General features: G+C 52.7%; 6 protein-coding genes across 6 annotated transcripts; 3 read left to right on the top strand and 3 right to left on the bottom strand.

The window, feature by feature from the left end:
- Positions 1 to 3,599: 3,599 nt before the first annotated feature.
- CABS01_09647 (uncharacterized protein) lies at positions 3,600 to 4,229 on the top strand (the record flags this gene model as incomplete). Its single annotated transcript, XM_060543004.1, has 1 exon — positions 3,600 to 4,229. The coding sequence occupies one exon, from the start codon at positions 3,600 to 3,602 to the stop codon at positions 4,227 to 4,229; it is 630 nt and encodes a 209-aa protein (XP_060400220.1).
- Positions 4,230 to 5,238: 1,009 nt separating this feature from the next.
- On the top strand, positions 5,239 to 5,703 carry CABS01_09648 (uncharacterized protein; the record flags this gene model as incomplete). Its single annotated transcript, XM_060543005.1, has 1 exon — positions 5,239 to 5,703. One exon carries the CDS (start codon positions 5,239 to 5,241, stop codon positions 5,701 to 5,703), a length of 465 nt encoding a protein of 154 aa, XP_060400221.1.
- Positions 5,704 to 12,787: 7,084 nt separating this feature from the next.
- On the top strand, positions 12,788 to 12,889 carry CABS01_09649 (uncharacterized protein; the record flags this gene model as incomplete). The annotated part of the gene is made up of 1 exon (XM_060543006.1): positions 12,788 to 12,889. One exon carries the CDS (start codon positions 12,788 to 12,790, stop codon positions 12,887 to 12,889), a length of 102 nt encoding a protein of 33 aa, XP_060400222.1.
- Positions 12,890 to 16,867: 3,978 nt separating this feature from the next.
- Positions 16,868 to 17,613, bottom strand: CABS01_09650 (uncharacterized protein; the record flags this gene model as incomplete). The annotated part of the gene is made up of 4 exons (XM_060543007.1): positions 16,868 to 16,903; positions 16,935 to 17,147; positions 17,344 to 17,373; positions 17,524 to 17,613. 4 exons carry the CDS (start codon positions 17,611 to 17,613, stop codon positions 16,868 to 16,870), a joined length of 369 nt encoding a protein of 122 aa, XP_060400223.1.
- Positions 17,614 to 21,177: 3,564 nt separating this feature from the next.
- Positions 21,178 to 21,540, bottom strand: CABS01_09651 (uncharacterized protein; the record flags this gene model as incomplete). Its single annotated transcript, XM_060543008.1, has 1 exon — positions 21,178 to 21,540. A coding segment is annotated over one exon (363 nt), but the record flags the coding sequence as incomplete, so codon positions are not given.
- Positions 21,541 to 24,119: 2,579 nt separating this feature from the next.
- Positions 24,120 to 25,331, bottom strand: CABS01_09652 (uncharacterized protein; the record flags this gene model as incomplete). Its single annotated transcript, XM_060543009.1, has 3 exons — positions 24,120 to 24,878; positions 24,935 to 25,081; positions 25,140 to 25,331. The coding sequence occupies 3 exons, from the start codon at positions 25,329 to 25,331 to the stop codon at positions 24,120 to 24,122; spliced, it is 1,098 nt and encodes a 365-aa protein (XP_060400225.1).
- Between the last annotated feature and the right edge of the window lie 310 nt (positions 25,332 to 25,641).

Raw genomic sequence — 25,641 nt, forward strand, 5'->3', positions numbered from 1 at the left:
CTAGCCCTCCACCCCGGCCGCAACTCGATCGAACTCTATTGCTTCCCTCATCTCAGCCAAGTCCGAGGCTCCCGCCTTCAAAGATTTAAAGTTGTATGTGGCAGATTTGGCAGAATCTCGTCTTCGTCGTTGCGGACGCCGACAAATCCGATGCTATCTCATGTTCGCTCTCCCGAATGAGTTTGACGTATTTGCCGCGTCTCGTTAGGCAATAGAAAGGACTTGCTCGATAGCCGACTTGTAAATCCGGGCGAAGGGGCTATTCCCGTACGAGCGAGAATTCTCGCCTCTCAGGTATCTGTCCGCTCGCTCTGGGTCGAGTTGACTTGGCGCTTGAATGCGTCCCACTTGTGGGCGAAGCAGCACTATCTCGTGCGGGCGCAAAGCCCACGTAGCCCACGCCACACGCGTACTGATAACTTGAGGGCTCGCACTTATCCTCAGAATCCCACGCCAGATCGCTAGGAGCCGTAGGAGCACGCAAGGTTGGTTGCACTCAACCCCACAACCTCCCGGATATGAGTGGGTTGGTGGTTGGAGAGAGACCCAGGAACCTGATGCAGATATCAGCGGGCGGCGGATTAAATGATCATCCTGACGATGTCTCTGAGAAGTGTGCCAGTTCCTGGAAGAAGGGTCTCGGCGAGGTCGAAGCAAGCTGCGTGATTGGCTGTGTGCATAAAGAGATGGCTTATCTGAAGGGTGCCGCTACGTTGAAACCAAGCTAATAGGAGTCATGGGGTTCTTGTCTCTCTGCTATTGCCAGAGACATCAATTTCGTGATCGCAATGGCTGTTGCTATTTGGATCAGCGCTTTAATCAGATAGCCGCGGCAGCCTTGTCGAAAGAGCGGCCGGCACTCGAAGGACGATCACGGCGACAATCGCAAAGATGGCGGGATGGATCGTCTTGTTCGTCGGCCTTGATTGGCTTTCGGCGTTGAAGGTTGTGGTGAACGGCCCAAAGCTTCACCTCTCCCACTGGTTTGTTAGGTAACTGTAGATCCAGTCGCTCCGCAATGGAAGCCTCGTGAGTTTCCCGAGGTGGTTGCTTCGACAGCCGCAGGCGCTCCTACGTTAAGACGTCAGTCCCCCCAAAGTGACGAAGGCGACGAACTCTTCTGATCCATAGGGGATCCAGCTCCAGGGTTAGGTCCTGCAACAATCCGTGATGCAGAAGCTGCATGAAGGGCCGCAGAATGCATGTTTGGGCGAAGGCGTCAGTACGGGTGGTCAGGTGGGCAACCTGGACGGCCTACTATGCCATCGGTCGACTCGGGAGGTAGGTATGGTGTTAGTGTGGGGAGGCATGTTGTGACGCTGATTTGTTCAACGTTGTGAGCCTGTTTCTCCTCCCCCGCCTCAAAACGTATGCGGGTGGTGGCCGAACCGGTTTAGCCGCTCTTGGCCCGCAGCAAATTCCAACTGCATGGATGGACGACCACTGAGGGCCTCAACGGAGATATCAACGGCGAATAGCGGCTGCAGACGATAGGAGCTTTTGGAGAGACAGTTGATGTGACGAACTTTCTCCTTATGTCACCGTTCTTGAGTCTCCACGGGTCCGTCGTCACGGATAGTGTCATAGTGCACCCAGCAGAATCGTGACACTGTAGCCTCCAGACGTGTGAAATCTGCGAGACTACTCCTGCCGTGCCGTTGGCCTAGGGTGGAGACATCGGGTTGTTGAAGCACAAGATCTCCGATACCCTTGACGGACTGGCTCCATAGTTATTGCTTGAGGAAGAGGAGTGCATCATGGGGGCGTACTCGGACTTTTGCGAGAGATTGGAATCGCTCCCAAGCTGCACTAGTTTTAGTTCCTAGGTCCGCATGAGCTAGGAAGACAACATGTTTCGCAGTGTCTGTAACGTAGACGAATGGGCCAGGAAAACAGACGATGATGACAGTGGGCAGACCAGCCGATCGAGGGTGACATGGCTTCGGGGTGTTGTGATGCCACAGTATCAATTCGTATTTGAAGGGAGTTTGAGCGAGACTCCATGGGCGGACTTGCAGTGGTCCGTCGCGAGTTAACGTTTAGCTGTCATGCCAGGTTGACCTGGGTTTAGGCGGTCATGAGGATTGTGTCGAAACTCTCGAAACCAGGACACAGCCTTCTTGACGAAGACAGCCGACGACGGGAATCTCGCAATGCTTCTAGGACACGACGAAATCTCAATTGCGTGCTGGGATGGACGGATAGCGATGGTCAACCCCAGGTTTTTGCTCTGACGCCACCCCACGACAGGATGGTGTTGATATTGGCGTTGGATCTGCACAATTTGGCTGGCAGCCAATGATGAGCCCGACGGCTTTTACCTGGTCTCTGACCCTCCCCTACCCTCGCGGCCTCATCCACCTCCTGCAGCAGGGTCGATCAGTTGCCGTTGTCGTTACGTGGTTGTGGTGGGCTAGAAGAGGGGAGTCGTCTTGAGACAGAAGCGGCGACACGAAAAGAGGCCGCTGCAGAAGCAGAGACACACGAAAACGTCAAGGTGCTTGGTTGGTTGGTTGCACCAGCATCCATCAGTTGTCTGAATTGTGAAGGGACCAGTCGTGTGTGTTTGCCTTCTCCACTGGCTACCGCCATCGTAGTATTCAATGGCAGTCTGTCTTGGCCCGGCGTGTGTGGTGTTGCCGTCGCCGTTGGCCTCTCTTCACTGCCGCTCTGCCGCTCAAGGAAAATTCTCCAGTCTTTACAGAGTCACAGAGTAAAGTGGGCCATGGAGAAGGGGACGGCCGCTGTCGCTATTTTTGCGGATACCAACCCCCCACGCGGCTCCATGCCTCATATCATTCGACAAAGGACTGATTTGATTTCTCATGATCTTGGGCTGACACCCGTTGTGTCCATGTGTTTTTGGAGAACACCATAATACCAGCGACAACGAGAATTGCGAGGAAGCTGATGGTGACGGACACGGGGGATGTAGGGATTCGAAGAATGTTGGGAACCAATGGGGAGATTGAGGTTGAAGAGTTTTTTCTTTCTTTCTTCGTTCATCTCCTTGCTTCGAGTCCGGGCTCACCCAGGCGAGGAGGGAACATGCGCGATCTAGACTGGTCCAGCCAGCCCCCGAGGCGTACTGCTTGTGTACAGTGGCGTTGAACGGGATCGAGCTCTGGGGTGCTCAGCTGTCAGGCCGGGTTTGAAAGTAGTGGTTCAGTCGCAAACGCACTTCTGATTAATCACTCAATTCAACATATCCTTCTCTTGGGTCGTCCGAGGGTGGCCAGAATCCCATGCAGGGCACAGAGTACGAATACTAGCGATGCTGGTGCTCGTGGTGGTGTGCTGTTTTGCTGCTGCTGCTACCAATGTCTCTGGTGGCAGCAAGCAACACAGGAGGAAGAGAGACGACAGTGCAGCTTTGGATCTGACCAAACACCTGACTGCTCCTTGAGAGAGGCCGGGGTCGAGCTATGCTAGCATCAATTGGGAGGGTGTGGGTGTCGATCATGGGTTTGAAAGGAAAAGACGGAGAAAGTGGACCAGTTTCCTTGGGAGTTGGGAGTCGCGATAGCACCAGGGGCGTGAGGGAATGACCGGAGACGAGAGCTTGGGCCAATGGCACCCGCATCCACTAGACCGAAACAATGCTAGCGCACACAGGACTCTTGATATCCACCCGGCTCGTTCTCACTGGCTCAGAACGAGCAGCTTCGGTTCAGCGTCTGCAGCAGCCATCTGTACTCATGCCTGAGGTAGTCGTCGATTGCACAATCCGCTGCATCACTGTCATAAGCGGGCAGACCTGTGCCTGGCGATGCCGCAATACAAGCGAAAGAGGTACAGATATTGGCTGCCTTCTTCCTGCTGCCCACGCCATTTGCATCCACTCTGAGCTGATGCCCACTCAGCTGGAGAACGCAGTATCCGTAGGCACCTTGGACTGCGTTGGGTGCTGCCTTATGCAGCTCTCGGATGTCCACACGCCCCCTGGCGTCATCGTCGACAGTTGGCTCTCTCTGGCTGGCCTGCCTTGGGACCGTCGCATCCTCAGGAAGTTAGCAGATAACGCAAGAGCAGCAGCAGAGCGGACAAGACCAAGTATCTTTGCAGCCCAGTTTCACCTAGCAAGTACGAAGTGGTACTCCGTCCCACTGCTGCCCCCGCTTTATCTGCACTTTCCAATTCTTCACAACTCTTTGCTGATGAATTATGTTTCTGCACCCCCTCTCTCCATCCAGCCACCCACACACCTCGCTCATGCCCTCAAACTCTGAGCAGTGAGCACAATTGTCGCCTTTGACGCAGAAAATTTTCAGAGGAAATCATCACACGCCCAAGTCTGCTGGATGGTCCCCTGCTCCTTCTTCCCCTGCCCTCCCGAAGATGGGTACGTACACTTTTTCCTTCCCTCGTCCCCTTCCCTAACAAATCTCTCTCTCTATGACTCTGTAACTCTGTGACTCTCTCTCGCTCCCTCCCCCCCCCCAATTTGCCAATCTCGTCCATCTCGCTCTCCCCTCCTCTCTCTACCACCCACCACCCCCTCTTTCCCTCACTCCTCACTCCCGCTTGACCTTGCTCTCCCACCCTCCCCTCCCACACCCCTCTCTCTCTTACCCAGACACCCCCTTCTCCCCTCCAGTGGGCGCTATCTGCTGCAGGGCATGAGAACTGGAAGTGGGGTCCTGGCTCAGCCCATCAGATTGCCAATGCCATCCTTGCTGTCTCTCTGCCCTCCATCTCCATCTTGCCATCTCCACCCCGGACCTGCACACTAGCGGCCACTTCCTGCCCTTGTGCTTGTGTGTGCATGTTTGTGTGGTGGGTAGGCGTCTTGTCGCTCTCTTCATCCACTTCCAAGTATCTTTGCACCCACCCACCACAGCATAGGTACTTTGTATGCACCATAGGCCTTGCCTTGGGCGTGCTCCTCCACTGGTGGGCAGGCTGTGCTTCGAGGATAGATACATATGAGCCGACCTCTTTCCACACCTCGATCCACCTCTCGTTCTCTCATCATTCGACTTCACTCATCTTCTCCTCCGGCATTTGTTCGTGGCTCACTCTCTTGCTTGTGGCTTCCAGTTCTGTTCATATATCGACTGCAATCCCGTCCAACTCTTTAAACACCTGCCACCACCCACACTCATCATCACAACTTGCCTAAGCACAAACACCAACTACCACCTTCAGTCCACCACTTGAACACTAGTCGACTCGACTCGGTTCTGCTCAACACACAACGCCAAACTCAAACAACTACACACCGCAAATCCAGACGCAATGGCCGCCTTCGACCTCTGGACTCACGAGTTCTGCCTCGGCTGCGACAAGCAGACCGATGGTACTGCCTACTGCTCCGAATCCTGCCGCCTCGCCGACTTCGAGAAGACATCTTCACCCAGCTCAGTTGCCAGCTCGCCCGGCTTGAACACCCCTTCCTACCATTGGACTTCTTCAAGGCAACAGTCCAACAACTTTTACCTCTCGCCCGCCTACGACTTCACCAACGCTCAACCCTACGGCAGCACCCCCTCCAGACAATCCTACCTCTCGTCTTCGAGGGCACCCATCACCACTCGCCGCATCCTGACCACTTCGAGCTCCAACTCCAGCCTGTGCTCGATGCAGAGCACAACATCATCCAACACCGATGGCAGCCAGCTTTCAGAGAAGGCCAAGAGGGAGCTCCAAGCCTACGCCGTGTCTTTTGATCAAGCGAGACTCCAGCGTCGGCGATCCGCCTAAATCGAACACGACCTCTTCATCTACACACTGTTCAATATACCCTTAGCCACAGCACAAGTGGCATCGTTTCCTTTTTCCAGCACAGCACGCAACTCAGTTTACTCGATACACCATCGGCACACCGACTCTTTTCTCTTTTCTTTGGGTTCGACTTTGTTGTAACAAAACGGGCATTACATCGGAGTACTGCATTATAAAAAAAAGTTTGGGTCAACTACGGGGAGTACTTGGCTTGGCAGGACATCTGCATCAATCACATCAGGGCGCAACAATGGGGAACACTGGGATTGTACCACGACATTGGGGGCTTGTAACCAAGGGTTGTTTACAAGTATGGCACTGAGAGATTGAGTATCTCGCCTTTGGCTTCATTACACCTCGCCACGGAATGGACGAGAGGTAGCTTGTCACGAGAGCGGAAGGGCTCATATCACGACAAAGATTGGGAAAAGACCCTGGCATTGGACGAAGCCTCGAGGCAAAATGACCTCTGATGGCAGCTTGGACTGGTATAAACATAAGGCATTATCAAAGTGACGGATCAACTGGGTAGCGGAGATTCCAGAGGAATGGACTAGCACCGCCAGATTGAGATGGACCAAAAATATAAGACCAGTTCAAAGCTTGACAAGAATTTTTTCCACTTGCTACTACCTACATGTGTGACTCTGATGACTGCAATCAACGATGACTCTAACTCTGTCCATGCCAGCACAATCCGCATCCACTTCTGGAGCCTTCGCGACGGAGCTGTGGGTCTGCGGGAAAAGTCGTCATAGTGCCGGAAAGTTCAGAATTCCCCCATTACGCTTTGAGAGCCCCTGGCCCAGGTGCAATGGAGTTTGGTCCGAAGGGAGCAAAAGTTGGTGAAATTTTTGGCCAGGATCCCACGCCAAGATTATTTTTGTTCGCTCGGAAGTTGCCAAACATACCACAGACTGGGAAGGGACGGTGAACGGGGGTCGGACACGGCGCACAATTTGGGAACACAACTAAGGTAACAATTAATGGAGAACATTGGCACGTTGGGTAGGGGAGTTGGTTAGTTGGTTGGTGGGCGTCTGATTGACGAATGCATTTTCTTTTTTTTCTTCCCTTTGTTTTTTTTTTCTGTCATGTCATTGCAGACTTTTAACAACGGCTCAATTGCCCACGTTGACAACGTGCAGCTCAGGGCCCTCCAACAGGCCCAAGGATAGGCAGACAGGCAAGCCGCAAAAAGGACAGAAATTGGAGAAGCAGGATACGGATTGCCGTACACGTGTTTCCCATGGCTTATCATTTTCTTGAGTCTTGACAGTGGAAGAGGCGAATGGCGAATCAGCGAGAAAGTGAGAGATGATGGAACTGGCAAATGCATGGTACGATTGGAAAAGGCAGTGCGTGCCATCAATGTCGGGCACAACGCATTGCACTTTCCCATGCCGCCTGTTTTAATGGGGATTTCCAAAGTCTTACGGGATACCTTGCTTTCCCGTCTACACAGTGACTACACAAGGTAAGGTAAGGTACCTTGTATTTCTTTTCTTGTCCATCCATCGCCTTGTTCTTTTCTTCCTCCCCCGTGCCTCCTTCCTGCCTCATGGAGTAAGTATGTAAGTACCTTTGTACAGCTGCATTGAGGTAAGGGAGGGAAGGTATCTTCCAGGTTGAGGTCAAACAGGCACTAAACATCAAGCCAGCGTACTCTGTAGCCATCTTAGTCATCGAGCCACTGCGTACGACGGGGGAGGATGAAACCTGGCTACCTACCTACCCTATGAGTCTATGTACCTATGTATCCGTACGTGCCTAAGGTACCTTACCTTATGCCCATGGACGGCTTCAACGACACACATCCAAATCATTGCTCGCACCTGCGCAAGCACGCAAAACATAATAATGCATGGCTGCTGTCCCACGGTGGAGGTCATCTCGATGGCGCACAGTTCGCAATCTCGCACCAAGATTGAGCAAGCGAGAAAGATGAGATGCTTTCAGCAAGTCACCGTCGCCACGACGTCTTTCTCGTCTCTCGTCTCTCGCTCTCCGACCGGAGTGGCCCATGTCCCCGAGCACCGCAGTCGCAAACCCGCAGCCCAGGGCACCACCTCTCACCAGCAGCTATGCCCGATGTCAAATTCCAAAAAGGGCGAATACGCACCTGCCCCCCCCCCCCCCCCCCCCCCCCCCCCCTCCCCCCCCCCCCACCCCACCCCCCGCCCCCCCCCCCCCCCCCCCCCACCCCCACCCCCCCCCCCCCCCGCCCCCCTATTCAAAACCCAAAAAGGGGCAAACCCCCCCCCCCCCCCCCCCCCCCCCCTGACAGGACGATTCCCCGCCAAACACACGCACACGCCTGCTCATCCATACACCACGGCGGCATCCATCGTCAATTCAGAAAATTTTGTCCATTGCGGACAACAGGGGACCCGTAAATAACGACAATGCCGCCCACATGACCGCCATGACGTGAGCCGCGCGAGAAAACATGCCATCCATCTGCCCCGTCGTCCTCTGACGCAGCTCGAACCGAAATGGATTATGGAGGCGGCTTTCGAAGCCGAACCCTCTTTTCTCACTCAGATCCTCGATCCACAAGAAAAGGGAGGGGACTCAGGAGGAGACGTATCTGACAGGAAGACCCCCGCCAAGTTGCGAGAGCCTCTTTTTCATGTGCGATGGAATCTCGGTTGTAGCCGCAACCTGACCACGTCCAATAGACGACTACCACCCACCCCTCCGCGCGTGTTACGGTACAGGGCGCTTCGGATACGGACAGGAGAGTGAGAACAGCTACGAAGCTATCTTTTAGCCCAGGGGGCGGCGAGCAAGAAGTGAAAGAAATGGCATTGTGGCACTGGGCAGCCTTTCAAATTGGCTGTTTGCTACCGCCGCTCAGACCAACGATGTGCACATCATCTACGGAGTACAGCTGCTCCTCATCTCGGAGCTGGCTTGCTTATTGCCATGGCCCTCTCGGTCTCCATCAATGCCGCCCCCGATATTCGGAGCCCTCAAGGAAATCTTTTTTCCAGAACCGAGGGGCCTGTCTGGCTTGAGGACTGGACTCAGTGGGCTGGACTGGACTGCATCTGGGCCCTGAACCTGGGCCGAATCCGTGGGGTGTCGAGGGCGGCCCGAACGCTAACCACGACACTCACTCCGTGACTCCTCAATCCGTTCAGTCGTGCATTTCCAGTCTTTCACTCAACAGTCGACACCCACCAGCAGCAGTTGAGGCAGCCGCTATTGGCAAGCGCCGATGGGAGAGAAAGGGCAAGGATGGGGACGGGACGTGAGAGTGCGGCCCAGCCCAATCCAAATTGCGACCAGCTCTAACATCCTCGAGCAAGGGTGTGGCGGCCCAGTGGAAGCGATAGTGCTATTATGGAACCCTCCAGCACCAGAGGCGCTCTGCTGAGAACAGCCTACAGGTGGGAGAGTCTGGAGACAGGGCGGCTTGCTCAGGCGTCTCGCCAGCTGTAAGTGGCCAGGACAGGGCTTCAATTCGACATGGGAATTTCCAACAGACGAGGCGTCCGCCTCTCAGTGCTCGCCTGAAGGTGTGCTTCATCACTCAGAAAGGCCTGCGTCCTGCTTGCTGTAGAGTGCAGAGCAAGGAGCACCTTTGTTCAAGTCGATTCTGCACAACGCCTCAGCTTCAGCCCCCGGACATTATCCAGGCAATCCGACCTGTCACTGCCTTAATCGATGCCTGCCAGCCGTTTCTGTCTCTTTGCAGACTGTGTGTGTGACAGACAAGCTCCGTCAGCGCCGAGCCACTTACAGTTGCCTCAGTTCGCCTTCAGTTCGCCTCTGCCTACTCACATTAGGTGGCCTTGACGAATTGGAATAGCCAAATAACCCGATAGGAAGATAATGCCTCACGATCATGATCCCCAAGAAGCAGGCTTGAGGGCCGCAAGTGTGCCTTTGCCTTTCATCTGCAGCTTACGCCTTTCCTTCCGTCTCTGAAGCAGCAGCAATAATTTGCACCACAGCCAACTGGACGACGACTTCCACTTTAGACATGGTGCATTGTGACGGTGTTGGCAGCATTTGATACGACCAGTCTGTTATGCCTCCATCTCCCCCTCTCCGGGTTTGTTGGGGGAGTGGCTACAGAGACTCATTCCTTCAACGATCTTACAACTCGTCAAACCAGCCGTTCTGCGTTTTGACGCCCCCTTTCCCTGGCGGCCTGGCCCTCGCTTTACGGTACTTTAGGCTTGGGACAGAGGTGAAAATTTTCACAGCATGGATCAGCCTCTGAATCTTCTTTTCTCTCCGTCTCCCTTCGGAAAGGGCAACGCAACGGATCGATCGATCCATGGTGTCTGGTCTCTGTGCGCCTGGCCACGGCCTAGGTACTCCGTACTCAGGTTCTTGCTCGTTATGCCCGCTCTGCGCCCTAGTTGCCTTTACTACCCGTTCTGTTTTACATTGAACGGTGAGTCGTTCCGGAGACATGTATCAAGGGACAATAACAACAAACAGAACAAAACAAAGTTTGACTTCGTTGTACGCTGAGCGGTCTTCGTCTATACTCCCCGTGATAACTGGGTGTCCATATCCGAGGCGGGTTTCGTCGGCTCGCTTCATTTGTGCTGCAATGCTTTAGTACCTCTGAGCGCCAACGGTATTCAAGAGCAGCCCGGGAGTCTCCAGTCGAACCACCATGGCACCTCAAAGCGGGTGTTGTGCCGTTGCACCGCCTGCATTTCAAGCCACCGCATCGCTTTCTGTTTTACACCCCAGACACATCCTCTTCTGCACAGCGAGTACACGCACTTGAACAAGTATCACGGTGATCAACCTTCGCCAGTCGAGCAGTCTCTATTGAACAAACCCGTTTTACCCGCTGTAGTATGAGCACTAGACATATTTTGCCGTCCAACCACACAACCAGGTGCTGCGGTAACAGTACTCTCTTGCAACGAGGCAGGGGCCGTCTCACCCGCATATCTCACAAGTGGTCGGTCATGTTATGTAATTTCTGATTGAATGAGAGCATGGAGGCTATTGTCTCGCACCAGACGAAAGACTCCGGTCTTTCTCATCGGTGCCTGTGCCTGTGCCTTTCGAATTCGGATAGATGCAGGCCCGAAAGCTGAACTGTCTCTTGTCTGCTCGGCGGTCACGCCCCATCGTCAAGAGCCTTGAGCCGGCTCACGTAATACGACTTTCCCCCTTGAACCACGACAAGCCGACAATGACGTCAAGCTTTTTCTCTCCTCTCACCTTGCGGACACCGGTTTCATCTTTCAGTCTGGACTGATCCGAAGGAGCACGGCATCCCAGGTCCCTGGGAACAATACTTCGCAGGCCCGTGACACACGGCACGGTCAGACGCTTCATGGCCAAGCATCATCAGCGGAAACGCTGACAGGAAGAGCAGCGAACCGATCCGTTGTACAGAGTGTCATTGTTCTTGCTGTCTGGGCCACGGCTGCTGGGTTGAGGAGCCTGAGACAAACTTGTGCCGTGCCTCGTCCCGTGTCCGGCATCGTTGCAAGGAACATCTCTGAAGGATACCCGCACCTTTCCCGCACCTTACGTGAACGCAGGGCACATTTGGCGAGAACCCGTCCAAAGGCAATTGAGTCGAAAGTTTCCGGGACGGGAGGGACAAGGGGTTGAGGCGAACCAGAGCTTTCCTGGGCAGCCACGGCAAACGAGGTTCAAACAACGGGACCGTCCCTCCCTTCTCTACGGAGTATTCCTGTCCAAGCAGCGTGGCAGCTTTCGACGAAGCTTCAATGCCGTGCCGCGTCAAGGTACCTGGTAGACATGGAAAGAAGAGCCAACTGCCGGGAGATGCGTCAGCATCCTCTTTGCCAGTCACAGATTGACACGACCACAAGTCATCGAATCTTGGGGCGGGCTCCCGTTTCATCCTCCTCGGTTGACTTTTAACCAACATCAGGCCGAATCACAAAGCTTGCAAGACCGGTCCAGACTTTTTGCAATTATCCGGGGTGAGTTGCAGCCAAAAAACCTTGTTTAACTGCTGAGCGATCTAGGCCACGGCACTAATTTATTGCACTTTGCTGGTCTCATTACCAATCGGGGAGATGCCCTCGCCGCATTGCAATTGCCTCATGTTGTTGCCGTTCATGTCAGCAATTGCAAATGGGCAGCCAGATTTGCCAAATCGACACGGGCCGCCTCAAAGCTTTTTGTTGGGCATTCGTAAGGAGAGGCATTTTTTTCTTCCTCGTTTTTCAACATTGACCTCCTCACGTCGCCTAGGCTGGCCCCGTTTCATCCGCAATCGGCTGCCTCTTGTCCCTCATTTACCGTCGTTGTCATCGGAGGGGGGGAGTGTCGTCCTGACCTGATCAGACAATGGTTCGATCTCGGGGCGACGAAATGCTGGGCTTTCCCGTTTCCGATGGAACGGTCACAGTGTTCCCTTTCCCCCGGCTGGGCTTGTTCAAGCACACAAATCTCACTTTGTGAAAGAGAGACAGATCGTATCCGCCCGCCGCCGTTCCGCGGCCCGCTTACTGGGAAGCAAGTAGCGGGGGAAATTTCCCGCCTCTGGCCCTCAGATCATCGATTCGGCTTGTCATTGCCCCTTGTACGAACGGATACTCCATATGATCTGATGATTTTTTCCTCGTCTATGTACGGTCTTGGAAGCTGGAGTCGGAGCCAGCCTACGTTCAGTGAGTGGGCTGCCTGTGTGGGAACCGGGCGCAATCGAAGGGATGAGGAAGTTTTTCTCTCCTTTCACCAATCTTTTGCCCCCTTTCTTTTTCCGTTTTTCTGATGCCCGTCATTCATGCTGGCGACGTGTCATAGTGGCATGTGCATATTTTCCGTCCCTTTCCCCACGTCGTTGAAGCCTCTTGGATCAGAAACTTAGCCCCTCTCGGCCTGACCTGACGGGACCGTGGGAGCTTGTGCTTCACCGGTGAGGATGTGGATCACGTCCCTTTTTTTTTTTCTGAAAATTTCTGAAAGCGATTTGAAGGGCTCATCAGGCAGATTGCAGCTGGAGCGAGACAATTCCTCCAGTAGGCTTGCGCATCACTTATCCCCATTGCGGGCTTTCGCTGGGCTCACGGGCCGCGCTCAACCAAAGGGGCGTCTGTCTATGCAAAAGCCTCTGCCGTTCCCCCCGAGAAAGAGGAGTGGGATGAGAGCGAGAGTGAGAGTGAGACTCTACTGGAGAGAGAGGCTTTCGTGGATGGCCTGATGCCGTTGTTGCGGGCCGGTTCATGTGCAGTCAAGCAGGAAGCACCACGCCGGGACAAGAATCTACAGCTAGACCACCTGGCGAGTCTCCAAGGCGTGCCGACGATTGGTGAGCCTTACGAGACGGGGCATTCCAGAGGGGGGTGTGACCCGGAGCTAGGGCACAGGGCTCGCCGTTGTTGTGCCTGTAGCTCAGCTCAGCTTTGGTTGAAGAGATTTTTCTCGCGTGTTAGGTTTTGGAAGTGCGAGACAAGACACGAACCCGGCCGATGAGAACTCGTAGGCTGAAACATGCTCTTTTTCTTTGGTCTACTGGTGAGCGATCAGGCCAGAGAGTGTAAGTGTATCGGCGACGGAGGTGCAAGTTCCCTCCCGTTGTGAAGTCTCTTCTGTGAGAACCTGATTTCATAATCCCAATTCTCCCTTCTGTTACGGACTACGGATACAAGTCTGCGTCTTTGCAAGTGAGAGAGATGTATGGGCGTGTGTTTTGTCCATCCTAGGTTTGTGCGTTGTCGCACACGCCCAGAGCTCTGCGAATTGGATAGCGTTGGCCAGCACCGGGGCGCGGGATGTGCCGGTGGGGGTGGCAGCACAAGGCAGGGCATGGCATGGCAGAGCAGAGGTATCTTTTGTATCCTTGCGTGCAACACTTGCCTACAAAGTACTTTTTGCTTTCTCACCAGGCCTCTCAGCCCGAGAGAGGCTGTGGAGCCCACGGGGAAGATCTCCCGGGCATGGGTCGTTTTTATTCTTGGAAGTTTTGGGCGGGGGGGCCCCTTGCTGGGTTTGCTGGCGCCCTACCTTACGCAGTTACCTAAAGTTGAGCCTCAGGGCAGGGCAGGGCAACCTGACTACCTACGGACAGGTACACCATACCGGACATTATGCGTGCCTGTGAACATGCTGCGTAAGGTATGGTTAGAAGTCTCTTGCCTGCGAGGTGAATGTTGAGAGAGAGAGAGATAGAGAGAGAGACTCGTGCTAGCTTCGGTTTTGGATGATTGAAAAAATTTTCCCCAAGGGTTCGGCTACCACGATGGAAAATGTTACCTGTGCCTTGCTCTGGATCAAAGCGAAAACTCTGTCCTGGTTCTTTTTGTGCGACGCCCGGTGCTGAGGACGGGGTGTCGGCGCAACGGTGAAAAATATCTGGATTGTGGGAAATGGGTGAACCAAGGGGTGGGCAACATGCCATCTTACGCCAGGCGAAGTTACGAGATACCCATGGGTACCGCTGAGTGAGACGTTTTCCTCATGGTTCTCATCTTCTGTACACAGGGCGCGCAAGTTACAAAAAAAGGGGGGGGAGGGAAAGAAAACTTTTCTCGTCAATTGTGTGCAAGGTACAAAATGTGGTATTCGTAAGACGTTCCAATTCATGTTCACAGCAAAATGTACGGAAAGGAATAAAAGTCTTGGACGCCGGTTTGTGTTACTTGGGGACGTACGACTACACGCCGGCCGCTCTTGTTTCCCAGTTCGTCGGTAACCCGTACAAGGCTGACTTGACTCTGACGGAGAGACATACGTTCACGAACCTGCGGCAACAGGGCGCTCCGGCAGGGCGGAACGTTTCCTAGGTAATGATGATGATGATGGCATGACTTGACTTGACTTGGAAAACTCTGTGAAACTGTCGAACTAGGCGGTGGCTTGCTCGAGCTTTACGAGCGCCCTAAGCAGCTGGCAGCCTCATTGGAATGCAGACTCATACGGGCGGGCACAGGAAGTGGGTGTATGGACCGTCTAGCTGGATCGAGACATACAGTAGGGTGTTAAAAGTTCGTGTACACCCTCCCAGTGCGTTACCTATAGCCCACTAAGTACGTCTCTGTATTACTATAAATATCTTTCTAACTTAGGTATAAGTAATATAATTTAAAATTTTAATAAAATACTTAAGTATATAAAGTATATAAAACTATTTTTTATATATTTTAAAATACGTTATACTAGTACTTTATAGTATAATATAAAAGTAGAATATAAAATAAAAAAGATTTTACTAGGAAGTACAGTGCTATTCGCACTTAAAAGGCCCTATAATCTACTATAATAAAAATCTCTTAAAACCCTATTTTTAAAAAGATTTATTTAACGCTTTTATAATTAAGAAAAACATAGTGTAACTTGGATATATACGAATATAATAGCTAATTAGTTATATAGTAATTTTTTTATTTCTTTTTCCTATTATATTTAACTTTTTATTCGCTGTTAAAAAGTAGTGCTTTTGCGGGATACTGTGCGCTGCACACGAACTTTTGACATCCCACTGTAAGAAACCAAGAGCCTTTTTGCGTGGCGTGCGTGGGGGGGGGGGACAGCTACGAATACCTCGTAGTGGGAAGAGAAAAGAAATGGAAAGACAACCAACACCCCCCCAAACCCTGGCTTAGAGACATTCTTCGATCAGGGGGTGTTGATGACAGAGTGGGAGAAAGATGGAGGATGGCATTTTGCAGCTAGGAAGCGAAAAAAGCAAAGCAAGATGTGCGCGAAATGCCATGCACGCACCCAAGGCTAAGAATATGCAAAAGCCAGACGACGCCATACCACGTTAGGAAGGAGTCCATCTGTGATCCAGATTCTTGTGACCGTGAACAGCATAGCTCAGCTCTTTTGCAATTCACAATGCGAGACTGCGAATACAGGGTCAAGTAAATTAAATGTCCGAACATTGCTCGCTACCATTCCCGGATGGCCTTCGTACCCTTGACCATTGATACCTGATTCGAGGCATGGAAAAGCGGTGGTGGGAAATACGTATTTCGTAGGCAGGCACTCCATAGAAAGAATTGGAAACCCAAGAAAGAAGAAAAAAGATTGGAAAGCTAAGGGAGGGGCGGATAGGCGGGATTAGAGACAGGGTTCTCGGAGCTGTCAACGCGGAATGCCGCGGCGCTGGGCCCAATTGGATGGGATCATGGAGCTCGGAGACAACCTACCTTCCGGATACCTTACTGCGGAGTTCTTTTGGTGCTTGCAAATTTTCTTGCCATGTGAAGCTGTGACTCTTTTCTTTCCAATTTTTGGCGGGTTTCATCCACTTTTTTCCCTTTCCATCGTCTCGGCTTCTCATCCGTATGACTATGACTCTTCCATACTGGAGAGATGCTCGTGATCCTCAAGATTTCTCTTACTATTAACTTTCTCTCGCTTAGCTTCATGAAGGAGGTTACGAAAAGGCAAGGAGGTACGGAGATACCTCACCGGACTTTGGGACCCGGTTCCAACTTTGTTCAAAGTTTCCATGTCTTGTTTTCGGGGACTATTTTCGGTTTCCGGCTAGCATTCCCCGTTGATATTTCAGGTACCACCGAGCTTGGAGGTAAGCTGGCAAGAACCAAGGTACTTTGTATCATTTGGTAGATTTCATTCTTCTCCTGCCTTGGCAGCTCGGTGACGTCCTGGTTTGAAGTTGACTCATCGTCGCCTTTGTCTCAAGGGTCTATGGGGTCGCCGATTACCTAACCACTCACCCGCCTATGCTTGCTATTGCTATGCAACTCTGTTTTTGCTCGTCATTCTCCCGTCAAAGTCAAGGATAGGCCGTCCATCTTTCGACTGAGGCTGTGTAACCTTCTTGCTTTTTTTCTTTTTGTGTAGTGGATTTACGGATACAAGGCAAGGGGGGAAAAGATACCAGGTCTTACTTAGCTTTGCCGGTCTCGCCTAAAAAACCGCCCGCAGAAGTCGTTTATGCTCTAAAGCAACACACAAAAACAACAGCAATAAGCAATCTACAGCGTTATGCAAAGAGGAGTTTGTTTAACTCGATCAAAGCGAAACATGGCGCAACATGAACCCCCCACTGTATTCCAACATTCCCAGTAGAGACAAAAAGGAATAAAACAAAGTTTCGCAATGGAAAAGCAGAAACCTACCAGACCCCCCACACATGCAACTAGTGGGGATTCTTTCTTGTGTGAGTAACTGTGTGTAACTGTGAGAGCGCGTGCATGTTGTATCACTGTCAAGTCACCAAAGTTCCGTTTTTGTTTTTTCTTGTCTAAACCGACAGTCAGGCAGATCGTATTCACGTGGCGCATGTCGTTGTAGAGTCTCCATCGCCGAGACCCAGGTGTTTCACCGACCCGGCCCTCACCGTTGATACTATCGAGTCGGCTCTCAGCGGGCACGCCAGCAAAGTTCCTGCATTGCGTGCGACGATGGGTCAATGTTGCGATACCACGCACCATGGTGGAGACTTTGTTTGCAATATCTTTCACACGCTTGCGGTGACAAGTTGTGCCCTATGTTCCGGTCTGGACCTTAGGTGCCAAAGCGCATCGAAACAATACTGGGTACGGAAGAGGTAGCGTATTGCGGAGTACATGTTTCTCTTGTCATCGTTTCCACCAAAAGACTGGTCCCCTTGGATGCACTAAATGGCGTTTACCTATTCACTATTCCTCCGTAGTGCGCATCCTCAGACCCTGTGATGCGTACCTGGATAGGGGTGGGAGCAGAGGTGGTTCCCTACATTCAGGTATGACGGTGGGAACGTAGTGCAACTGTTAGGTACACTTGGGTACGAAAGGACCCTCTTGTTCCAGTCATGCCATGATCATCCACAGCATCTTGTCGCTTCTCAGGAGTCACTGGCCGGGCTCCCTACCTGAAGCTTACGAACCAGACGGAGCTGAGGTGGGTGCCGAGTTCCAGTTGTTCCCGTATGTATGTACAGTCACGATGCTGTGCGACGCTCTCTATGCGCATCTCGTGCTGCGTCACCGGTTCCTGGATTCGCTCTGCGGATCCCCCGTCACAGGATCTGAGGAGAATACCTTCTTCTGTGGAAACTCGAGAGTCCAGACCTTTCCCGTGAAAAAAAGGACGCACTATTGCAGCGACGAGGACAACCAACGCGTGCCACGGTAGCATCGAACATCCCCACCGGGACGCCTTGAAACGACGGTGGCAGACTTACCTAAGCCAGACCCGGCGGTCGATGAAGAGTCTGGATGCTTCAGCCTTCACTGAGCTGGAGCACAAACTGGGGAAAGATAGTGGCCTCAGGTTTCTAAGGCCATTGGCAAGCATACGCAGTGAGTACATACACCAGAAACAAGCTTGGCATTGCGGATATGCTCATGCTTGTGGGGTTGTTTGCTCTGTGAGTCGTGACGCCCAGCGGACGGCCCTTTCTCCCCAAACAATCTCCCTCAGGAACTTTAGGAAACCCGTGAATCTTCCGGGTTCTCCATAATTCCACTCTTCTTGCCTGACTGGACGGGGACCTGAACCGGACCAGACGGACCTCACGGCCTCGCTGCCGAGCGAGAGAGCTGCGAGAAGCCAAAGCCTATCCACAAGGTAACTCCGTACCTCGAGTGGAGACCTGGACGATGCGTTGTCTTGAGGTTCTGCTTGGATCGCCGTCACAGGCCGGGGAGAGCCGGCCAGCACCGGGCTCCACAATGCCAGAGCAGCCCCCAACCTCCCTCTCTCTTTTCCTTCCCGGACGCCGCCAGCCCGCTCCGGACTCCGTGGAGTGAACGTAGGGCATGGGGTGTGAGTCCACAGCCCCAAGGCGTCAAGGCCCCATCTTCTTGCACAAAATTGAGCAAGGACAACCCCAGCTCACATGGCTTTGATATGAAGACGCCCTTTTGTGCAAGTTGTGCACGAATCCTTATACGTACCTTATGGGTCAGAGATTCACAGCTTCTTTAGTGCTCCCGTCATGGAGGATTCATCCTGGGGCCATCCACTAAACAAGAAACTTGTTCGTCAATGGCCTTTCTTGCACTTGCTCTCTGGCAAGTCCACATGGACTGCACACTCACCATCCTTTTACGTACGCATACTGAAGGCATCGCTACCAAACGCAGTAGCTCAAGCTTAGCCGAGTCTAGCTCTCCCCAGGATTTTCGGGGGGAGGCCCCTCTCAGCTCAGCCAGGCCTCAAAAAGAAACCCGGTTTTACCACACGATGGAGTGTTCTAGTGTTGAAGAAAAACAAGGCCATGCTGCCCGAATGACCGGTGCAGATTTTCACCTTAGCACGGCACCACGGGAAGCCGGCGCCGACGGTTGGACGACGGGTTCTGTTTCTTCAGAGGGATGGATGGAGACCATGGGCAAGCTATGACTGATGGCTGAGAAGTTAGATCGGGCGTCGTCCATTTGCTTGTCCCGCATCCCTGGACTCGAAACCCCGGTCTTGTGGTTTTTTCCAGACACGTCAAAGAATGAAGATACCTTAGCTCTCCCCGTCAGCGGCGGCGCTGCTGCCCAAGCCTTTGGTAGCGTTGGTTGGAAAACTTGATGGGATCGTCACGCCGGGCGTGCCAGGCCACATGCAAAGGCAGGAAAAAACCTGAGACCCTTGACAGCCAGTCAGCCCTGGATTTTTTTCCGTCTTTTTTTATGTACTTTGAAATTTCCTTTTCGACATCGTCGATTCTTTCGATTCCGCGATCCGAGGGGGTCCATCCCTTTCGATCTAGCAAGGCGCAGTCCGACGATCTACAACTACACTATCAAGGGGTTGGCAGGGCCTTATTCGGGCCTCGTTCAGCAACCCACCCCTCCTCGTTGTCGTCAAAATGACTCGAGGGCCGCAATTAAGCAATATGGAAAGGTCGGCCTCGATCGATGGGGATGGATCATGGGGTGGCACCCAGCACGCAAGCGCGCGCAAGACAGGCGCCGCATTGCGAAATGTCCAGGCCCGTCTGTATATTGCCTCCACAGAATGTCTCTCTATCATACCCTCTGCTTGAAAGGCTGAAGAAAGGATTTCTGGACCGTCTAGACCGAATTCAATTAGTGTAAGACGGGCCCAAGACTATCACGGGATGGTAGATGGCGAATTCAGCTACTCTATCAACCTTATCTCGAAAAAGGACAGCTAGCATCTATGCGGTCCTTTCGAATACCCCAAGAAATCCTTCAGCGGCCGTTGGCTTCTTTGTCTCTGTTGTGTTGGGGAGCTTGGGAGACGATCCGGCGCACCCCGCGGCATTGGCTTGGAGATTGAAGAATCGCCCGCGCATCGTTTCCGTCCTCGGCGAACGGCGCCGGGCCAGCGCAGAGAGCGCCAGCGGGACAAGCTGGAAGTCTGTTTTGCGGAGCTCCCGGGGGTGTGCAAATTTTCTTGGGCTTTACGGATACATCCAGCTCTGTTGGCGATGATCGGCGGACCGGCCGGGCATCTCTCGCCCTCTTAGCCTGTAAACTCCGTAGCCGTAACCGCCTTGCGGCGCTGTCCGTCTGGGGGAGGAGAGAAGGGGACGGCGGGCGGGGAAAACAGTGGGAATCCCAAACTGCTGCCAAAACGTAGGTTGCAGATCACCGAGGCCGAGAAATGTCACCACCGAACAGGTTTTTTTCTGCGTCGTGATGTGGGTGACAAAAACCGGATATGAGCGGCGCGGGATGGGACTGTGGGACGGAGGGGTGGGAAGACATCTGCAATGCAACGCCACGGCAATTCCTATCTACTATCGACATCTTAATTGCAAAGTGTTATTTGCTCGATTCTTCGCGCTCTTTTTTTCTTCAACGGCCCCCAATGCTACCTACCGCAGCTTCATAGCATTGAGCAGAAGATTTCGGTTGCTTCAACCCAAAGGAGGAGCTTGTGTCCGGTCTGTGGCCAGGGGGGAGGGGTGTTGCGGTGCGGGCAGGGCCGTGAAAGTTTATCGTGTCGTGCTCGCGAAAGCAACGCCATCGGTTTTGATGCCCGCGGCGCGGCATGGACCCTTGGATTTGGACGAGGATGGAACGTTCAAGGTTTTTCTCCCCAATACCCTATAATCGCGATGCGGTTGTAAGTGGCGATGGGATTCTGGCATTGTGATACTTTTGCTTTGTAAGAGGAGGGTAGCCGAATGTAGTTAGCATTTCCGCTCTCAACCATTGCCCAGCTTTTTGCCCAGAGCCACCACTGTTTAGAAGCTCATCGAAAGGGGTCAAAACTCTGTCTCGATGGGGGTGTTGCGTTCATGGTCTGGTTTGACGATGCTTGCACGACAGAGCTATTTTCAGTACAAGCTTTTTCTCCTCAATAGCAAAAGCCTAGTGTGATGAAGCTGTTAGGTAAAAAATCATAGCATGCAAGGTTAGACTTTCGGGAAGAGTGAAGATAAAAAGGTTTGAACAGTCCGTTGTTTCTCTCGGACATGCGTGCTTAACACGAGTCCGCGAGTAGCTAAACGAGGTTTCGAGAAACTTTAGTCATCGCATCTCCTCTCCGTCTAGATTTTTCTCTGCCCTCTTACGAGCATATGGCTCGTTTCAGAAGCACAGCTGAAGCTTGACCGCCCTGACTAACGGACTACGTACTCCGTTGTCCGTTGTCCTTCGCAACGGAGCTTGTTGGCCGGAAGGTTCGGGGGAGCACCGCACTGGAGGGTTCCACTCTGTCTCTATGGAGGAGGGGCACGGTGCTCCCGGCCGGCGCTGTTTCGGGAGCTGCGGGTGTGCTGGCGGGGCCTCGTAAAGTTATGTGTTGGCGGGTCGGGGCCGAGCGGTGCGAAGCCGAGAAGGATGCGAGGTACGGAAGAGTCTGTGCCAAGTGAATACGATGCATCCGATGGTGCCCTACACTTTGTTGGATTGTAAGAGCCAGAGACGAGAGGTTATCCGATCGACGGCACTCGGACGGGTGAGGGCTACCGGAGGCTTCCGGCCGGCTGAGAATGGCCAGACCGATTGCCGGGACTTGGTGTGCTTGTTCGGGCCCGTGGTCAGTGAAACGAGGGCATGCGGTGCTCGGGAGGCTTTGATAATGACCTTACATTGACGTCAAACTGTAGGCTTCTTTCCTGGATAGTCAGTTTACGTCTCGCCGCAAGATACTGTCAGCATCTCGTAACTTTGCGTCGAGTTTTTGTGAGCTTTGTGCTTTGTCTTTCGCAAGTGGTCAGATTTGACGTACTTTGAGAGTTGTATGCGGCAGTAACATGTATCATAGGGCATATTACTCGGGGACCGGTTGCATGATTAGAACCATATTGGACTAGTCTTTCCAGCAGATCACAGCTTCTACTCAGACGCTATACTATGACAAACCAGTCATCACCTCGACTTCCTTACCATGCTTGTAGGTATGGGCTTGGAGGGGCTTTTCAAGTAACTAGGAGGATATGAAATGCGGGCTAGAGTGTAGTTGTGGTTCAGTATACCTTTCAGACAAAGACGTGAATTAAGTTACCCTCAGCAACATCATGAGCAGCTTCCTGCCCTTTTAGAGCCCCACCACGTTCTACGGTATCACACACGCTCAGGTAACAGACTTCAGCTGCCGCAGGTTGTCTGTTGGCTTTACAGGCCTGGATTGTTCAGTCTCAGCCAAGCTCTCACGTCGCCGAACGGAAGACATCTAGATCATTACTTCCTTCTTTGTACCAAATACCTTCAGCATCTACGAAGCTTCCAAGGGTCACGTTGTAAAGCATACCATCTCAAGGCAGGGCATCTGACAGGCGGTAAGTACTTCATCGCTGTGAGGAAAACGATGGCCATTCCCTTTTGCTCTCTGCCATGCTTCACCGTCAATCTCCGTGCCAGGCACGTCACAAATTAAGCGCGACTCTCTGGCATCTGAGTTTCCCTTTAGAAAGCTTCAAAGACAACCAGCCACTTGACTGTCTCGAACAACAACAATGTTGCTCTTTTCTTTCGACTGCGGACCTCGGCGTCTCTCAATCAGCCCCCAAGCGCATTCTCACCCAACTTCTTCTCAGCTTGGTGCATCTCAAGCCATTCCGATGCGCTAGAAGCTTCTTTTGTATATTTTGAGCCGAAGTTTCTCAGCCTTCTGGTATCTACTTGTGTCCTACTTCGGTTCAATCAGCGAACATATGGACACCTCTCTAGGCCTTCCAAGAGTGGGGGACCACCAAGGGGCTTATTGCGGTGAAGGTCGAATAGCTTCTCCCCTAGGATAATCAAAACTCGGCCCTACGGGAGAATGATGGGGTCTTACGCTTATATGGTCCCCCGTGCCTCGGCCTCTGCTTCTGTGGCTACTCGCTACTATCGCTCCCTCCTCCTCGGCCCTCCTACTGCCGCGGTTGCCACAGAATCAAAGGTCTCGTTCGGATGCATTATAGACAATACTTCAAGGTAAGTTCACGTTTCTTCAGTACTTGATTTCTTCAACGCCATCGTGCATGGTCAAAGTTACAGAGGACCCAGAGAGCTTGTAGACTTCTAACTGCGTGGCTAAGCATTCGAACTTCAGTCCTGGTCATGTTTCTCGATATCGATGTCGCAACTGGATCCACGGGGATTTTAAACTCAAGTGTTTACAGCGGCAAGAAATGCTATCACGACAGTATATTAAGGAGGTTTAGCCATAATCGCCACGAAGTCGAAGGGTGTTTGAGGGGCTAGAGGCATCAGTGTGCCCATGGTAGTACATATGTGAATCTGTTGAAGCCCGAATCCCCTCATCGCTGGCCAAATTCAAGCAGAACGCCGTGATGTTGTTCCAAAACTGTACAGAAGCCTATCGCAATTTAAATTTTGGGAGGCTTTTTCTGTGAAAATGCCAGGAAGTCCCATCGCCGCGTATTATCCAGAGATGGGATGACCTGCGTCAATGATTGCACCAGGTCTTACAAAGCAACTTCGAAATGTGCGACGGGGATGCGTACACAATCAAACCGGGCAAGGTAGTCACCGAAAAGACAAGGGCCATGGATGAAAGTCATGGGCAGGGAGCTTAGCTATCACGGCTTGCAGTATATTGAATCAATAATGCTAATCATCCCACTATACATGGTCAACCGATCTTGTGCTGCCTGATATTGTCAAGGGGAATGTGCCAGTGACAGTGCCACTTCTTGGAGCATCAGCAGATCTCGAAGTCGTGGCGATGGACGCTGTCATAGCTCTGGGTGAGTTGGGAGAGCTCCAGACAGCATAACTTTAGAAAATAAAACCCAGAGGTCTACTTTCAGCCTTGATGTCAAGGAAAGTGAGGTGACGCCGTCTAGTTGAAGACGAAGATTTCCATAGGACCGCTTCAAACTCCTTCAGCAATGCCTAGACTGAAATTTCGATTCAATCGATGTAACTAAGCTAAGCTATTATGCATTTCCTATCCTTCCTACGCAACAACTACGCACCCCCGGGAACTCCCAACATGCCGTATGCTATGCCGTCTCTCATCTCCTCAAACATCCAAGTTTTGTACAGTCCAGTTGATTAGAATCACTATCAGCCAGGCTCAAACCATAGTGGTCTCAGTTAACCCAAGAATGAGTCTGCTTAGTGAGGGTGGCAAATCCACAGGTTGTTGTCAACAACATCAATAGCCTTGCTATCGACCTGCTTGCCGCTCGCATCAAAGGGGCAGACGCGGCGAAGACCGCACTTGATATCACAGGCACCCTCGTTGTCTCCCTTGCACAGGGCAACCTCGTACCGGCTGGCGTGGCGGTCGTGGTCCTTCTTGCAGCGGTTCGTGGTGATCTTGTACTGCGCGCGGGGTCCCCAGCCGTTGAGCGGCGTGAAGCCCCAGTTGTCGGTATCCTGGCCGACCATGTTGGCGCGGCAGTTCTGGTGGGCCGCGACGTGGGTGTAGCCGTTGGCGGCCATGTAGGCCTCGGTGTGCTTGTCGAGGATGAAGGAGTAGGAGGAGAAGTCGCCGTTGGACGGGATGCTGCCGGCGAGGCACTGCGGGATCACGCGGGTGTAGTACTCCTCGCAGGCGTAGGCGTTGTTGACGGCCTTGAAGTCGTTGGCGGTCGGGGAGTTCCAGGGGTCGATCTTCTTGTCCGTGACGGTTTCCATTGTGTGCTTCAAGCTTGCCGAGCCGGAGATGGGCGTCAGCTTGTTGGTCTTGGCAAAGGCCTTGGTGTCGTAGATCATGACGGAGTTGTAGTCGAAGGGGATGGAAACGTCGGCGCCCGTGTCGATTGTGAACTGGTCGAGGTCGTCCGTTTGGACGCGGTCTGTCAGGATGCGAATGTATTGGTCGCGGTCGGGGCGTTGGTGCTCATGGGTGAGTCCGATCAGATGTCCAAGCTAAAATTCCGGTATAAGTCTCTGTACATTGCAAAGATGATATGGTGTATTCTTACCTCGTGGGAAGGCGTTCCGGCGTCGAGACAGGCCTTGTACGTTCCGAAGGAAAGAAATTTCTCCCAAGCATTGGGGTAATCGAGATTGACGAGTCTCTCTCCCGAGCCAGGAGAGCCCAAGCCCCTGGAGTAACATCCGTCGTCAAACTAGGAGTCAGTCAGTCGCGCAGCCCAAACCATATTCTCTTTTGCAAGTATACGTTACCTTTTTGAAATTGGCCCAGGCACCTTGGCTCGTTTTGGGGAGGAAACGGATGCAAGTCGACTGCTCCCACTCTCGCATGGCGCCGCGGATCGACTCTGAAAGGTCGTGGGGGAGGCCCTGCAGGATGTACGGAATCTCGGCAGAATCCCAGAGCTGGTAGGCATACATAGAGCCGCGCTTCTCCAGAGACATGGCCTCGATTTCGGAACGGTTGAAGATGTTTGTCGGGAACACAGCGGCGAGAGCCGGTTGCGAGACGGCCAGGGCCAGAGCCCGAGGCTCTTGAACGAGACAGAAGCCATCTTCAGCGCTGAAAGTTCAAAACTTTTGAAAAAGATTACTTATTGGAATAAAAGAGTGTATGCTGTGTCTTCCTTGAATGAGTGATGGAAGAACTACGGCCTGTTGAATTACACACAAAGATCGCAGCGTGAGGTCAAGGAGAGACTGAAGTGAGATTCACGGTGGTCATATTATGCAAGAATACTATATCTAGCTACCT

Source organism: Colletotrichum abscissum, assembly GCF_030869225.1.
Source record: "Colletotrichum abscissum strain IMI 504890 chromosome Unknown Scaffold_23.1, whole genome shotgun sequence".
NCBI lineage: Eukaryota > Fungi > Ascomycota > Sordariomycetes > Glomerellales > Glomerellaceae > Colletotrichum > Colletotrichum abscissum.